The sequence below is a fragment of the Salmo salar genome, chromosome ssa14 (assembly GCF_905237065.1).
Source record: "Salmo salar chromosome ssa14, Ssal_v3.1, whole genome shotgun sequence".
Classification (NCBI taxonomy): domain Eukaryota; kingdom Metazoa; phylum Chordata; class Actinopteri; order Salmoniformes; family Salmonidae; genus Salmo; species Salmo salar.
This window is the reverse complement of record NC_059455.1, coordinates 100,975,399-100,993,416: the sequence shown is the minus strand read 5'-3', so window position 1 is coordinate 100,993,416 and position 18,018 is coordinate 100,975,399. Positions and strand designations below refer to the sequence as shown.

Genomic DNA, 18,018 nt, shown 5'->3' with positions numbered 1-18,018 from the left:
GCTCACAAATGATTCAGTGTGTCCTTACTCCACAATGGTCCCGTCACCACAGGTCTCTACTGTGTGTGTGTGTGGTCCCGTTACCACAGGTCTCTACTGTGTGTGTGTGTGTGTGTGTGGTCCCGTCACCACAGGTCTCTACTGTGTGTGTGTGTGTGTGTGGTCCCGTCACCACAGGTCTCTACTGTGTGTGTGTGTGTGTGTGGTCCCGTCACCACAGGTCTCTACTGTGTGTGTGTGTGTGGTCCCGTCACCACAGGTCTCTACTGTGTGTGTGTGTGGTCCCGTTACCACAGGTCTCTACTGTGTGTGTGTGTGGTCCCGTCACCACAGGTCTCTACTGTGTGTGTGTGTGTGGTCCCGTCACCACAGGTCTCTACTGTGTGTGTGTGTGGTCCCGTTACCACAGGTCTCTACTGTGTGTGTGTGTGGTCCCGTTACCACAGGTCTCTACTGTGTGTGTGTGTGGTCCCGTTACCACAGGTCTCTACTGTGTGTGTGTGTGTGTGTGTGTGTGTGTGTGTGGTCCCTTCACCACAGGTCTCTACTGTGTGTGTGTGTGTGTGTGTGTGTGTGGTCCCTTCACCACAGGTCTCTACTGTGTGTGTGTGTGTGTGTGTGTGTGGTCCCTTCACCACAGGTCTCTACTGTGTGTGTGTGGTCCCGTCACCACAGGTCTCTACTAGGCAACAGCAGGACACAGACAGTGTTTATATACTGGATTTTACTGAGTTCTGCTATCTGATCTATCAAGTCCCCTGCCCAGTGCGGATGTCAGTGTTGTGTTCAGGTGAACAAATTAAGGATTTGTGACACTAGGTTTACATGTCCTGCCTTTCAGAGACGTCTCCTCCCCTTTCAGAGACGTCTCCTCCCCTTTCAGAGACGTCTCCTCCCCTTTCAGAGACGTCTCCTCCCCTTTCAGAGACGTCTCCTCCCCCTTCAGAGACGTCTCCTCCCCTCTCACTAGGTTGTGTAATCTCTGAGAAAGTTTCAGCATCCATTTCAAGACCTGTGTGTCCAACCAACTGTAATAACTAACTGAAGTCCCATCTATCTAAAACTGGGGAAGAAAAGTAATGTTGTCTTTGGCTTGAAGACCTTTCTCTCCATCCCACTCCCTTACTTCCATTACTTTCCTTTCAGTGGGGCTCAGAAATGGTGTTGAGGAGGAATATCACTTTGTCCTCTGAGTGGCCCGACGCCACCGTTACGGCCCTGGAGCGGCCCGACGCCACCGTTACGGCCCTGGAGCGGCCCGACGCCACCGTTACGGCCCTGGAGCGGCCCGACGCCACCGTTACGGCCCTGGAGCGGCCCGACGCCACCGTTACGGCCCTGGAGCGGCCCGACGCCACCGTTACGGCCCTGGAGTGAACTCTCTCCTTGACATACTCCTCTCTGCAGTGTTGTTCATGCCTGAAACTGAAGCCTGCCAGCAGAGAACTCATAATCAGGAGAGAACTGTTTCTCGTGTCTACATTGTTCAGCTGTTGTAGTTTAGTATCAAGTTACATTTTCTCACATGCTTGGTAAACAGATGTAGACTAGCAGTGAAATGCTTCCTTACTACAGGCCTTTCCCAACAATGCAGAGAGAAAAAGATAAATAATGGAATAATACACAATGAGTGTACTGTACGGAGGACCTCTGTGGGCCGGAGGACCTCTGTGGGCCGGAGGACCTCTGTGGGCCGGAGGACCGCTGTGGGCCGGAGGACCGCTGTGGGCCGGAGGACCTCGGTGTTGTCATAGCCTTTGCTGTCATTAAATGTGAAGACTGTTATATTATCAAAACAATTCTGTGTAATGATTCCGTGATTAAACGAATCACGGAATAGTAATTAACTAGGTAGTCGGGGCACCACGGGAAAATGTTTATGGAGTTGCAATTTCCTGAATTTAACTCTTCAGATATTTTCAGATCTTATCGATTAGTCTTCTATTAATGTATTATTACCTCATCAGTCTCATTCTGAATGTCGCAAACCCTTGGATACCTGCACAAACCTTATCATAGATCATGAAACAGCAATATACAAATTGGCTTAATTATTTATTTACTAAATAATCAATCACACAATTACAAACACACACAGTAGGTCATACATTGGTTACTGACATAATACAAATAATAAGTCCCTAGTGGACGAAACCGATATGATGGCTTGATAGACAAAGGAAAGGGGTGGGGTAACTCAGAGTAGACCCACTGTAATACAGTTGATAACTACACTCATGGAAATGCTACTTTGAAAATGAACAGCCGCTCATTCAAAAATAAATGTCCATTTCCATATTTGCGAGTGTATGCCTTTGTTGTCCCTCTCTGTTTGCAGGTCCGTCTACTGGATAATAGTTCATTAGTCTCTGGATAAGAGCGTCTGCTAAATGACTAAAATGTAAAAATGTAAAATGTGTTCTGCATCTCAAATGGCGTGTTCTGCATCTCAAATGGCGTGTTCTGTAGTTCCGTGACTTGACTTGCTCTTTGATGGACACAGCACACGTGTCATCTTGTTTCACCAGGAAGTAGTATAATTATCTTGTTTCACCAGGAAGTAGTATAATTATCTTGTTTCACCAGGAAGTAGTATAATTATCTTGTTTCAGTGCTCCACTATGCCTTCCTGTATATCTTTTTCAGCACCCACTTAGTTCCATGACATTAACTAGCCCATGTCCCAGAACACACATTAGATAGTATCTTATGACATTGGAAAAAATCCTAAACAGTTTACTAGTGTTACACATGTTTTCTGTACAAAATGAGGAAATATCTTCTCTAACTGAAACAGTGAGCACACTTCCCTTGACCTACACGAATGTTCAGTCTATCTCTGACCCTGTTTCTGTGTTCAGTCACTGACCCACTTCCTCTCTCCCTCCAGGTAGTGTGGTGTCCAGAACAGATCCAGCCCTGTGGGCCATACGAGACCAGACCTGGAGAGCTGGCCCAGGCCGCCACCAGAGACCACCACCATGTCTTAACAGCCTACGCCTACTCCTTAACACCCTGTCCCCCCAGCCCCTCTCACCATCCCCCTCCCTCCCTGTCGATGCCCCCCTGCCTGGTGGCGGTGGAGCCTCCTCTGGTGGGGAGATGAGCCTGCAGCAGCTGAGGGGGGATCGGGGAGGTTCTGGGTCTGAGAGGGACCTCCACTCAGCAGCCTCCTCCATCAGCCTCCCCTCCGTCAGGAAGGCCCCCAAGAAGAGACGCCTCTCCCTGCGCTCGCTGTTCAGCCGGCGCCACCGTGGGGACCGAGACCACAAGAGGAAATCACAGGACTTACAGGGCGTCGGTGTGGACGGGATCGCCAGCGTGGAGAGCATCCATTCAGAAATATGTCATGGCGACAAGACCTCGACTCTCTCAGCCCCTGTTGCGGCCTCTTCCTCCTCCGAGTTCCTGGAGTGTCCTCTCTGTCTCCTCCGCCACTCCAGAGACCGTTTCCCTGACATCATGACCTGCCACCACCGCTCCTGTGCCGATTGCCTGCGCCAATACTTACGGATAGAGATCAGTGAGTCGCGCGTCAACATCAGCTGTCCAGAGTGCTCTGAGAGGTTCAACCCCCACGACATCCGCATCATCCTGGGAGACCAGCCCCTCATGGAGAAGTACGAGGAGTTCATGTTGAGGCGATGGCTGGTGGCCGACCCAGACTGCCGCTGGTGCCCCGCCCCCGACTGCGGGTAAGAGACACACACCTTACGGCAATAGGCAGAGTTCATCGTCAGTCATTACAGTTCATTTTGTATTTCTATGTTTCTAGTCCAACGCTCTAACCACTAGGCTACCCTGCTGCCCCACCCGCTTGCTTAACCCCAAGCCAGCTGCACCAATGTGTCGGAGGAAACACAGTTCACCTGACGACCGAGGTCAGCCCGGCCCGCCACAAGGAGTCGCTGGAGTGCGATGCGCTAAAGAAAGCCCTCCCATTGCCCCCATGGTGTCCTCCTGCAGTATTGATTCTAACTGAAACCTCTGGGACTAATGGCATCCATTTTTGTTTTTGTTGTCCTTTCCCCAGGTATGCAGTCATTGCCTTTGGCTGTGCCAGCTGTCCTAAGATCACATGTGGGCGTGAGGGTTGTGGCACAGAGTTCTGCTACCACTGTAAGCAGCTGTGGCACCCCAACCAGACGTGTGATGCAGCGCGGCAGCAGAGAGCCCAGAGCCTGAGGCTGCGCACCTTCCGTTCCTCGTCTCTCAACTACAGCCAGGAGAGTGGTGCTGCAGGTAAACTCAGTCACGGCTCTGTCTGTCCTCACAGCTCTCTCTGTTCACACAGAGGATGAATCTGATCTGTCTGTCTGTTCACACAGAGGATGAATCTGATCTGTCTGTCTGTTCACACAGAGGATGAATCTGATCTGTCCGTCTGTTCACACAGAGGATGAATCTGATCTGTCTGTCTGTTCACACAGAGGATGAATCTGATCTGTCTGTCTGTTCACACAGAGGATGAATCTGATCTGTCTGTCTGTTCACACAGAGGATGAATCTGATCTGTCTGTCTGTTCACACAGAGGATGAATCTGATCTGTCTGTCTGTTCACACAGAGGGTGAATCTGATCTGTCTGTCTGTTCACACAGAGGATGAATCTGATCTGTCTGTCTGTTCACACAGAGGATGAATCTGATCTGTCTGTCTGTTCACACAGAGGGTGAATCTGATCTGTCTGTCTGTTCACACAGAGGATGAATCTGATCTGTCTGTCTGTTCACACAGAGGATGAATCTGATCTGTCCGTCTGTTCACACAGAGGATGAATCTGATCTGTCCGTTCCTTCTCTCTCTCGCCGTCAACAGCCGACGACATCAAGCCGTGTCCGCGCTGCGCTGCTTACATCATCAAGATGAACGACGGCAGCTGTAACCACATGACCTGTGCCGTGTGCGGTTGTGAGTTCTGCTGGCTCTGTATGAAGGAGATCTCTGACCTGCACTACCTGAGGTGAGGAGGCGTGGTACCTCACTGTCTGAGGTGAGGAGAGGGGTGGTACCTCGCTGTCTGAGGTGAGGAGAGGGGTGGTACCTCGCTGCCTGAGGTGAGGAGGCGTGGTACCTCACTGTCTGAGGTGAGGAGGCGTGGTACCTCGCTGTCTGAGGTGAGGAGGCGTGGTACCTCGCTGCCTGAGGTGAGGAGAGGGGTGGTACCTCGCTGCCTGAGGTGAGGAGAGGGGTGGTACCTCGCTGCCTGAGGTGAGGAGAGGGGTGGTACCTCGCTGTCTGAGGTGAGGAGAGGGGTGGTACCTCGCTGCCTGAGGTGAGGAGAGAGGGGTGGTACCTCGCTGCCTGAGGTGAGGAGAGGGTGGTACCTCGCTGCCTGAGGTGAGGAGGCGTGGTACCTCGCTGCCTGAGGTGAGGAGGCGTGGTACCTCGCTGTCTGAGGTGAGGAGAGGGGTGGTACCTCGCTGTCTGAGGTGAGGAGAGGGGTGGTACCTCACTGTCTGAGGTGAGGAGAGGGGTGGTACCTCGCTGCCTGAGGTGAGGAGAGGGGTGGTACCTCACTGTCTGAGGTGAGGAGAGGGGTGGTACCTCGCTGCCTGAGGTGAGGAGGCGTGGTACCTCGCTGTCTGAGGTGAGGAGAGGGGTGGTACCTCGCTGCCTGAGGTGAGGAGGCGTGGTACCTCGCTGCCTGAGGTGAGGAGGCGTGGTACCTCGCTGTCTGAGGTGAGGAGGCGTGGTACCTCGCTGCCTGAGGTGAGGAGAGGGGTGGTACCTCGCTGCCTGAGGTGAGGAGAGGGGTGGTACCTCGCTGCCTGAGGTGAGGAGAGGGGTGGTACCTCGCTGCCTGAGGTGAGGAGAGGGGTGGTACCTCGCTGCCTGAGGTGAGGAGGCGTGGTACCTCGCTGTCTGAGGTGAGGAGAGGGGTGGTACCTCGCTGTCTGAGGTGAGGAGAGGGGTGGTACCTCGCTGCCTGAGGTGAGGAGAGGGGTGGTACCTCGCTGCCTGAGGTGAGGAGAGGGGTGGTACCTCGCTGCCTGAGGTGAGGAGAGGGGTGGTACCTCGCTGCCTGAGGTGAGGAGAGGGGTGGTACCTCGCTGCCTGAGGTGAGGAGAGGGGTGGTACCTCGCTGCCTGAGGTGAGGAGAGGGGTGGTACCTCGCTGCCTGATTCTGCGTGTGGTTTATGATGATTGTCCCCATGAAACAGTCTATTTTACTTCCTCAGAATCCCCAGAATCAGTCCAAGATAACTGAAGTTTTCGTGGGATGTTTTAGTGGAGCAGTTTGACGTCTAACTAAGGTGTTTGATGAACGGTATTTCTCAACCTGTTGTCTTCCGGAAACAAAGATGGGTGGGTCTGTCTATTGGACAGAGAGCTGTTCACCCCATGTTAGTGGGCAAATGGACCCAACCCTCCTTTACATATTGTGTGACCCAAGGATGTTCCAAACTCCATTTTAGACGAGACAGACTTTGACAAATCATCCTATTTACACTTTGTAGTAAATTTTGACACTAGAATAACTTTCTGACTCATATTGATGCCGCATGGGCTGTTTAGGGATGATTTGCTTATTAAAGGCAGCTGCTCTTTAATATAAATGTCTATAACACATTGCTTTTTCCATTGAGGGATATGATTAGTTTAAACACATTGCTTTTCTAACCTGCCCTGACAGGGAAATGAACAAATCCCCCCCCAGCTTGTCAGGATGGTGTTGTAATGTCCTCTCCCCCCCCCCAGCCTGTCATGATGGTGTTGTAATGTCCTCTCTCCCCCCCAGCCTGTCAGGATGGTGTTGTAATGTCCTCTCTCTCCCCCCCCAGCCTGTCAGGATGGTGTTGTAATGTCCTCTCTCTCCCCCCCAGCCTGTCAGGATGGTGTTGTAATGTCCTCTCTCTCCCCCCAGCCTGTCAGGATGGTGTTGTAATGTCCTCTTCCCCCCCCAGCCTGTCAGGATGGTGTTGTAATGTCCTCTCTCCCCCCCCCCAGCCTGTCAGGATGGTGTTGTAATGTCCTCTCCCCCCCGCCCAGCCTGTCAGGATGGTGTTGTAATGTCCTCTCTCTCCCCCCCAGCCTGTAATGTCCTCTCTCTCCCCCCCCAGCCTGTCAGGATGGTGTTGTAATGTCCTCACCCCCCAGCCTGTCAGGATGGTGTTGTAATGTCCTCTTCCCCCCCCAGCCTGTCAGGATGGTGTTGTAATGTCCTCTCTCTCCCCCCCAGCCTGTAATGTCCTCTCTCTCAGCCTGTCAGGATGGTGTTGTAATGTCCTCTCTCTCAGCCCGTCAGGATGGTGTTGTAATGTCCTCTCTCTCAGCCTGTCAGGATGGTGTTGTAATGTCCTCCCCCCAGCCTGTCAGGATGGTGTTGTAATGTCCTCCCCCCAGCCTGTCAGGATGGTGTTGTAATGTCCTCTCTCTCAGCCCGTCAGGATGGTGTTGTAATGTCCTCTCTCTCAGCCTGTCAGGATGGTGTTGTAATGTCCTCCCCCCCAGCCTGTCAGGATGGTGTTGTAATGTCCTCTCTCTCAGCCCGTCAGGATGGTGTTGTAATGTCCTCCCCCCAGCCTGTCAGGATGGTGTTGTAATGTCCTCTCTCTCAGCCTGTCAGGATGGTGTTGTAATGTCCTCCCCCCAGCCTGTCAGGATGGTGTTGTAATGTCCTCCCCCCAGCCTGTCAGGATGGTGTTGTAATGTCCTCCCCCCAGCCTGTCAGGATGGTGTTGTAATGTCCTCCCCCCCAGCCTGTCAGGATGGTGTTGTAATGTCCTCCCCCCAGCCTGTCAGGATGGTGTTGTAATGTCCTCCCCCCCAGCCTGTCAGGATGGTGTTGTAATGTCCTCCCCCCAGCCTGTCAGGATGGTGTTGTAATGTCCTCCCCCCCCCAGCCTGTCAGGATGGTGTTGTAATGTCCTCTCTCTCAGCCCGTCAGGATGTACCTTCTGGGGTAAGAAACCGTGGAGCAGGAAGAAGAAGATCCTGTGGCAGCTGGGCACGCTGGTGGGCGCTCCGGTGGGCATCGCTCTGATCGCTGGCATCGCCATCCCCGCTATGATCATAGGCATCCCTGTCTACGTGGGGAGGAAGGTGAGTTTGGACACAGGAACTTGTTTAGAACTTTTTTTTTTTAGGAATGTGTTTAGATGACCCTCATAAGCCACTGACACACACAGCTACAAACAGTTAAAGGAATCTGATTGTACTAGTAGCACATTGAAAACAAGGAAACAGGGAAGTGTAGTAGCACATTGAAAACAGAGGGAAACAGGGAAGTGTAGTAGCACATTGAAAACAGGGAAACAGGGAAGTGTAGTAGCACATTGAAAACAGGGAAACAGGGAAGTGTAGTAGCACATTGGAAACAGGGAAGTGTAGTAGCACATTGAAAACAGGGAAACAGGGAAGTGTAGTAGCACATTGGAAACAGGGAAGTGTAGTAGCACATTGAAAACAGGGAAACAGGGAAGTGTAGTAGCACATTGGAAACAGGGAAACAGGGAAGTGTAGTAGCACATTGAAAACAGAGGGAAACAGGGAGGTGTAGTAGCACATTGAAAACAGGGAAGTGTAGTAGCACATTGAAAACAGGGAAGTGTAGTAGCACATTGAAAACAGAGGGAAACAGGGAAGTGTAGTAGCACATTGAAAACAGAGGGAAACAGGGAAGTGTAGTAGCACATTGAAAACAGGGAAGTGTAGTAGCACATTGAAAACGGAGGGAAACAGGGAAGTGTAGTAGCACATTGAAAACGGAGGGAAACTGGGAGTGTAGTAGCACATTGAAAACAGAGGGAAACAGGGAAGTGTAGTAGCACATTGAAAACAGGGAAGTGTAGTAGCACATTGAAAACGGAGGGAAACTGGGAAGTGTAGTAGCACATTGAAAACAGGGAAGTGTAGTAGCACATTGAAAACAGAGGGAAACAGGGAGGTGTAGTAGCACATTGGAAACAGGGAAACAGGGAAGTGTAGTAGCACATTGGAAACAGGGAAACAGGGAAGTGTAGTAGCACATTGAAAACAGAGGGAAACAGGGAAGTGTAGTAGCACATTGAAAACAGAGGGAAACGGAAGTATAGTAGCACAAAGCTACAACGTAGTTCCACCACATTCAGCCAAAGCTACGACGTAGTTCCACCACATTCAGCCAAAGCTACGACGTAGGTCCACCACATTCAGCCAAAGCTACGACGTAGGTCCACCACATTCAGCCAAAGCTACGACGTAGGTCCACCACATTCAGCCAAAGCTACAACGTAGTTCCACCACATTCAGCCAAAGCTACGACGTAGGTCCACCACATTCAGCCAAAGCTACGACGTAGGTCCACCACATTCAGCCAAAGCTACAACGTAGTTCCACCTGGCCACCACATTAAGAGTGGAAGCCTTTTCTGTTCACATAGTTGAACTCCTTTTGGGATGGTGCTTTTATAGCCATGTGGGTGCAGTCTATTGCTCCGTTCATGTTTGGGGACCCATTGATGATGACATGGCAAAGAAACCCCTCATGACTTCAACCTGTTGTGCGATGGTCTATGGAAATGGTCTGTTATTGATTGCATTCAAAACATTGGCTCATCGAGATGCCGGTCGGCAAGCTCCCGTTGCCGAAAACCTGAGGGTCGATAGCAAAAGACCCTATAAGATTGGTTTTGGGAAACGATATCGTTCTGAAAAAAACTAATCCCACATGTCTCTAAAAACGTGCTCTCTGAAATGCAGCGTGTCCCTCATCTTCCGACGGAGGAAGATCAGCCATCTCTCATTGGATTTCCATGATCTTTTAACAAAGTACTTTTTATGGATTATTATTCTAACAAATGCACTGATGTGAAAAAAATCTATGCCTGTGAAGATGCTGTGTGTTGCATTAACTCACAATGGAAATACAATGAAATCGAAAAATTATTCAATTATTACTCACAATTTCAAACATTTTCAACATATTTCCCCCATTCTATGCTTGACAAGCAGTTCCCTTAATCCACTACTTGGCACTGTGCATATATATGCATGGTCATTACTGTGTAAAGTTACGCACACTCTCAAGCAAACGTTGATATTGATCCCACACATGGTTTACACACAGATTTGTGCTTATGCATGGTTGATAAATGAGGCCCCTGGATTGTACATCCGTCTCACTTTTTTTTAAATTCTTTAAACCGATTTAAGTTAAAACTGTAACTAGGCCACTCAGGAACATTCAATGTCGTCTTGGTAAGCAACTCCAGTGTATATTTGGCCTTGTGTTTTAGGTTATTGTCAGTGTCTTTTGGAAAGCAGACTGAACCAGGTTTTCTTCTAGGATTTTGCCTGTGCTTAGCTCTATTCCATATATTTTTATCCTTAACTTCCCATTTCTTAACAATGACAAGCATACCCATAACATGATGCAGCCACCACTATGCTTGAAATATGGAGAGTGCTACTCAGTGACAATGCACCTTCAGTGTTGGATTTGGCCCAAACATAACACTTTGTATTCAGGACACAATTTATTGCTTTGCCCCATTTTTTGCAGTATGACTTTAGTGCGTTGTTGCAAACAGGATTCATGTTTTGGAATATTTTTATTCTGTACAGGCTTTCTTCTTTTCACTCTGTCATTTAGGTTAATATTGTGGCGTAACTGTTATTAATCCATCCTCAGTTTTCTCCTATCACAGCCATTAAACTCTGTTTTAAAGTCACCATTGGCCTCATGGTGAAATCCCTGAGCGGTTTCCTTCCTCTCCGGCAGCTGAGTTAGGAAGGACGCCTGTATCTTTGTAGTGACTGGGTGTATTGATACACCATCCAAAGTGTAATAAATAACTTCACCATGCTCAAAGGGATATTCAATGACAGATTTTATTATTTTACCCATCTACCAATAGTTGCCCTTTGCGAGGCGTTGGAAAACCTCCCTGGTCTTTGTGGTTGAATCCATTTGAAAGTCACTGCTCGACTGAGGGACCTTACAGATAATTGTATGTGTGGGGGTACAGAGATGAGGTAGTCATTCAAAATCATGTTAAACAATATTATTGCACACAGAGTGAGTCCATGCAATTTATGTGACTTGTTAAGCACATTTATACTCCTAAACTTAAGGCTTGTCATAACAAAGGGGTTGAATACTTATTGACTCAAGACATTTTAGCTATAATCCATTTTGAATTCAGGCTGTAAAACAACACAATGTGGGAAAAAGTCAAGGGGTGTGAATACTTTCTGAAGGCCCTGATTCTTGAAGAATATAACTTATAAACGCCCCATGGGCGTAGTTCAACTGTCCACCGCCAGATCCCAACATAAGCTTGTTTTTCTCCAATGTAAACATTGTAAATGTAATTAAACACTGTGTATAGCCTCAACATGGTTAAAACTTTGTGTTACATTTCTTCAGGCCTATCCCTCAGCTGTTCACCGAAACAACAGAGGCGGGGCGACCACTTTGTTTCAGTGAAGGATTTTAACTTTCATGCATATCTTATCAAACTAGTGGCCAGTTCTGGGAAGGTCATGTGACTGTCCAACTACATCAGGCTTCAGATGGTTCTACTGTCTGCTCAGCCTAAATCTGGGTTTTGTTTTCTATTTTTTTTGTTGCCATTTTAGGAGATGAAATTAGAACCACAGATTAGATAAACTATTCTACACCAGGATTCTGAAACTCGGTCTAGAATCTATGACGTGGGGTGGTGTCAGACGGGAGTAGACTGTCTATGGGGGGAGTAATGGGGTGGTGTCAGACAGGAGTAGACTCTATGGGGGGAGTAATGGGGTGGTGTCAGACGGCACTAGACTGTCTATGGTGGGAGTAATGGGGTGGTGTCAGACAGGAGTAGACTCTATGGTGGGAGTAATGGGGTGGTGTCAGACGGGAGTAGACTCTATGGGGGGAGTAATGGGGTGGTGTCAGACAGGAGTAGACTGTCTATGGGGGGAGTAATGGGGTGGTGTCAGACGGCACTAGACTGTCTATGGTGGGAGTAATGGGGTGGTGTCAGACGGGAGTAGACTGTCTATGGGGGGGAGTAATGGGGTGGTGTCAGACAGGAGTAGACTCTATGGGGGGAGTAATGGGGTGGTGTCAGACGGGACTAGACTGTCTATGGTGGGAGTAATGGGGTGGTGTCAGACGGCACTAGACTGTCTATGGTGGGAGTAATGGGGTGGTGTCAGACAGGAGTAGACTCTATGGGGGGAGTAATGGGGTGGTGTCAGATGGCAGCAGACTGTCTATGGTGGGAGTAATGGGGTGGTGTCAGATGGCAGCAGACTGTCTATGGTGGGAGTAATGGGGTGGTGTCAGACGGGAGTAGACTCTATGGTGGGAGTAATGGGGTGGTGTCAGACAGGAGTAGACTGTCTATGGGGGGAGTAATGGGGTGGTGTCAGATGGCAGCAGACTGTCTATGGGGGGAGTAATGGGGTGGTGTCAGACGGCACTAGACTGTCTATGGTGGGAGTAATGGGGTGGTGTCAGATGGCAGCAGACTGTCTATGGTGGGAGTAATGGGGTGGTGTCAGACAGGAGTAGACTGTCTATGGGGGGAGTAATGGGGTGGTGTCAGACGGCACTAGACTGTCTATGGTGGGAGTAATGGGGTGGTGTCAGACAGGAGTAGACTCTATGGTGGGAGTAATGGGGTGGTGTCAGACGGGAGTAGACTCTATGGGGGGAGTAATGGGGTGGTGTCAGACAGGAGTAGACTGTCTATGGGGGGAGTAATGGGGTGGTGTCAGACGGCACTAGACTGTCTATGGTGGGAGTAATGGGGTGGTGTCAGATGGCAGCAGACTGTCTATGGTGGGAGTAATGGGGTGGTGTCAGACAGGAGTAGACTGTCTATGGTGGGAGTAATGGGGTGGTGTCAGATGGCAGTAGACTGTCTATGGTGGGAGTAATGGGGTGGTGTCAGACGGCACTAGACTGTCTATGGTGGGAGTAATGGGGTGGTGTCAGACGGCACTAGACTGTCTATGGTGGGAGTAATGGGGTGGTGTCAGACGGCACTAGACTGTCTATGGTGGGAGTAATGGGGTGGTGTCAGACAGGAGTAGACTGTCTATGGTGGGAGTAATGGGGTGGTGTCAGACAGGAGTAGACTCTATGGGGGGAGTAATGGGGTGGTGTCAGATGGCAGTAGACTGTCTATGGTGGGAGTAATGGGGTGGTGTCAGACGGCACTAGACTGTCTATGGTGGGAGTAATGGGGTGGTGTCAGATGGCAGCAGACTGTCTATGGTGGGAGTAATGGGGTGGTGTCAGACAGGAGTAGACTCTATGGTGGGAGTAATGGGGTGGTGTCAGACAGGAGTAGACTCTATGGGGGGAGTAATGGGGTGGTGTCAGATGGCAGCAGACTGTCTATGGGGGGAGTAATGGGGTGGTGTCAGACGGCACTAGACTGTCTATGGTGGGAGTAATGGGGTGGTGTCAGACGGCAGCAGACTGTCTATGGGGGGAGTAATGGGGTGGTGTCAGATGGCAGCAGACTGTCTATGGGGGGAGTAATGGGGTGGTGTCAGACAGGAGTAGACTGTCTATGGTGGGAGTAATGGGGTGGTGTCAGACGGCACTAGACTGTCTATGGTGGGAGTAATGGGGTGGTGTCAGACGGGAGTAGACTGTCTATGGTGGGAGTAATGGGGTGGTGTCAGATGGCAGCAGACTGTCTATGGGGGGAGTAATGGGGTGGTGTCAGATGGCACTAGACTGTCTATGGTGGGAGTAATGGGGTGGTGTCAGACGGGAGTAGACTGTCTATGGTGGGAGTAATGGGGTGGTGTCAGATGGCAGCAGACTGTCTATGGTGGGAGTAATGGGGTGGTGTCAGATGGCAGCAGACTGTCTATGGTGGGAGTAATGGGGTGGTGTCAGACGGCAGCAGACTGTCTATGGGGGGAGTAATGGGGTGGTGTCAGATGGCAGCAGACTGTCTATGGTGGGAGTAATGGGGTGGTGTCAGATGGCAGCAGACTGTCTATGGTGGGAGTAATGGCTGACGTGGTGTAGCATGCACCAGTAGTCCATCCCAGGGTAGGGGGGTCCATCCCAGGAGGGGTATGAAGGGACCAAAGGGCCACCCAGAAAAGTGACCCAGGGTATGGGGGTCCATCCCAGGGTACGGGGGTCCATCCCAGGGTACGGGGGTCCATCCCAGGGTACGGGGGTCCATCCCAGGGTACGGGGGTCCATCCCAGGGTACGGGGGTCCATCCCAGGGTACGGGGTCCTCGGGGGTCCATCCCAGGGTACGGGGGGGTCCATCCCAGGGTTGGCGCTGGACAACGTGACCGGCAAGATTTTGAATTGACCGGACATTTGAGAAATTGACCAGACATCCATATGCATTGGTTGGGTAAAACATTAGGGCATCCAGCCACGGTTCTCAATCACATTTCGGGTTATTGTAATTCATCTTAATAGAATATAGTATTTTATTGAAAAGCATAACATTGCCCATTGCATCTTCATCTCTGCTATAAATCATAAACGAATATCATTAAAAAAAGGGAAAACATTTAGCTTAGAAGAACAAGTAATAAAACACAACCTAAAAATATATTTGTATAATATAACTTGTGAACGACCTGTTTTGCATTGGATGTCTTTATCTGACAGTTTGGCTGGCAGCCATTGTATTTATTGTCAAAAACAGCATTTACCAGCTAACGGAACCCTGCAACAAACATGGATGCATGACATGTTGGCAACATATGATTACATAGAATAACGAGCCACTAACGTTAGCTGAGCTGTTGTTGGAAGTAGGAACTTAGTTTATCATTCAGATCAGGGTCATCCTTAATGAGGCTTTTGGGTTTGGATGGGATGGGTTTGGATGGGTTTGGTTGGGTTTGGATGGGTTGGGTTTGGATGGGTTGGTTTGGATGGGTTGGGTTGGGTTTGGTTGGGTTGGGTTTGGATGGGGTTGGGTTTGATTGGGTTGGGGTTGGTTTGGATTGGGTTGGGGTTGGATGGGTTTGGATGGGTTGGGTTTGGATGGGTTTGGATGGGTTGGGTTTGGATGGGTTTGGATGGGTTGGGTTTGGATGGGTTTGGATGGGTTGGGTTTGGATGGGTTTGGATGGGTTGGGTTTGGATGGATTTGGATGGGTTGGGTTTGGATGGGATGGGTTTGGTTGGGTTGGGTTTGGATGGGATGGGTTTGGTTGGGTTGGGTTTGGATGGGATGGGTTTGGTTGGGTTTGGATGGGATGGGTTTATCTATCTGGGGGCTGCTGCAGTCCGTAATCCCCCCCGTGTTAGTCTGTGACGTCCCTGTTACTGACGTACCCTCTTCTTCCTCCTCTATATCCCTTTCCTCCCCTCCTCCTCTATATCCCTTTCCTCCCCTCCTCCTCTATATCCCTTTCCTCCCCTCCTCCTCTATATCCCTTTCCTCCCCTCCTCCTCTATATCCCTTTCCTCCCCTCCTCCTCTATATCCCTTTCCTCCCCTCCTCCTCTATATCCCTTTCCTCCCCTCCTCCTCTATATCCCTTTCCTCCCCTCCTCCTCTATATCCCTTTCCTCCCCTCCTCCTCTATATCCCTTTCCTCCCCTCCTCCTCTATATCCCTTTCCTCCCCTCCTCCTCTATATCCCTTTCCTCCCCTCCTCCTCTATATCCCTTTCCTCCCCTCCTCCTCTATATCCCTTTCCTCCCCTCCTCCTCTATATCCCTTTCCTCCCCTCCTCCTCTTATCCCTTTCCTCCCCTCCTCCTCTATATCCCTTTCCTCCCCTCCTCCTCTATATCCCTTTCCTCCCCTCCTCCTCTATATCCCTTTCCTCCCCTCCTCCTCTATATCCCTTTCCTCCCCTCCTCCTCTATATCCCTTTCCTCCCCTCCTCCTCTATATCCCTTTCCTCCCCTCCTCCTCTATATCCCTTTCCTCCCCTCCTCCTCTATATCCCTTTCCTCCCCTCCTCCTCTATATCCCTTTCCTCCCCTCCTCCTCTATATCCCTTTCCTCCCCTCCTCCTCTATATCCCTTTCCTCCCCTCCTCCTCTATATCCCTTTCCTCCCCCCTCCTCTATATCCCTTTCCTCCCCTCCTCCTCTATATCCCTTTCCTCCCCTCCTCCTCCTCATCTCTTCATCAATCTCTTTCCTCTCCCTTCTCTTCTTCCTCCTCCTCTCATCTCTTCATCCATCTCTTTCCTCTTCCTCCTTCTCTTCCTCCTCCCTCTCCTCTCAGATTCACAATCGCTATGAAGGAAAGGACATCTCCAAACACAAGAGGAACTTGGTGATAGCGGGGGGCGTGACCTTATCAGTCATTGTCTCCCCCGTGGTGGCAGCAGTTACTGTTGGTAAGTCCCTCGTGCTCTTCCCTGTAGAGGTTTAGTTGAGTTAAAATGTTAACTGGTCTCTATAGAACAAGACATCTCCAATATCCTCTGTCAGTCCCAGGGGGACGTTGTATGATCGTCTTCTTTAGCATTCAGATCCACCATTAGCAGCAGCTTCTGTGGTTTTCTGATTGTGTGTCTGTGTCCAGGTATCGGCGTGCCCATCATGCTGGCATACGTCTATGGGGTGGTGCCCATCTCTCTGTGTCGCAGCGGTGGGTGTGGCGTCTCCGCCGGCAACGGGAAAGGGGTCCGCATCGAGTTTGATGACGAGAATGAGATGAACGTCGGAAGTGCAGCGGCTGCAACTGGTGAGTTATCATAACCACCATCATTCACCACCACCCATCACTCACCACCACCCATCACTCACCACCATCACCCACCACCCATCACTCACCACCATCACCCATCACTCACCATCACTCACCACCATCACCCATCACTCACCACCATCACTCACCACCATCACCCACCATCACTCACCACCATCACTCACCACCATCACTCACCACCATCACCATCACCACCATCACTCACCACCATCACTCAACCATCACTCACCACCATCACTCACCACCATCACCATCACTCACACCACCATCACCCATCACCACCATCACACCACCATCACCCATACTCACCACCACCACCCATCACCATCACCACCATCACCCATCAATCACCACCACCACCCATCACTCACCACCACCACCCATCACTCACCACCACCACCCATCACTCACCACCACCACCATCACTCACCACCACCACCCATCACTCACCACCACCACCCATCACTCACCACACCACCATCACTCACCACCACCACCCATCACTCACCACCACTCACCATCACTCACCACCACCACCATCACTCACCACCACCACCCATCACTCACCACTCACCATCACTCACCACCACCACCCATCACTCACCATCACTCACCATCACTCACCACCATCACCCATCACTCACCACCACCACCACCATCACTCACCACCATCACCCATCACTCACCACCACCACCCATCACTCACCACCACCACCCATCACTCACCACCACCACCCATCACTCACCACCACCATCACTCACCACCACCACCCATCACTCACCCATCACTAACACCACCCATCACTCACCACCACCACTCACCACCATCACTCACCCATCACTCACCACCATCACTCATCACTCACCACCACCATCACTCACCACCATCACTCACCATCACTCACCACCACCACTCACACCATCACATCACCACCACCCATCACTCAACACCACCACCATCACCATCACCACCATCACTCCACCATCACTCACCACCATCACCCATCACTCACCACCATCACCCATCACTCACCACCATCACCCATCACTCACCACCATCACCCATCACCCACCATCACTACCCATCACTCACCACCATCACCATCACTCACCATCACTCACCACCATCACTCACCACCATCACCCTCACCACCATCACTCACCACCATCACCCATCACTCACCATCACCCATCACTCACACCATCACCCATCACTCACCACCATCACCCCATCACTCACCACCACTCACCACCATCACCCATCACTCACCATCACTCACCACCATCACCCATCACCATCACCATCACTCACCACCACCACCCATCACTCACCATCACTCACCCATCACTCACCATCACTCACCACCACCACCC

General features: G+C 50.7%; 1 protein-coding gene across 49 annotated transcripts in view; it reads left to right on the top strand.

Moving 5' to 3' along the window:
* The window catches only part of rnf19a (ring finger protein 19A, RBR E3 ubiquitin protein ligase), a 49,384-nt gene that overhangs the window by 16,188 nt on the left and 15,178 nt on the right, over positions 1–18,018 (top strand). For all 49 annotated transcript variants that reach the window (XM_045695100.1, XM_045695099.1, XM_045695102.1 and 46 more), the window contains exons 2-7: positions 2,891–3,695; positions 4,034–4,242; positions 4,818–4,962; positions 7,883–8,045; positions 16,156–16,270; positions 16,459–16,620. In XM_045695100.1, coding sequence (XP_045551056.1) covers positions 3,103–3,695; positions 4,034–4,242; positions 4,818–4,962; positions 7,883–8,045; positions 16,156–16,270; positions 16,459–16,620 — 1,387 coding nt within the window. In that variant the 5' untranslated portion in view covers positions 2,891–3,102. The remainder of the gene's footprint in view (positions 1–2,890; positions 3,696–4,033; positions 4,243–4,817; positions 4,963–7,882; positions 8,046–16,155; positions 16,271–16,458; positions 16,621–18,018) is intronic.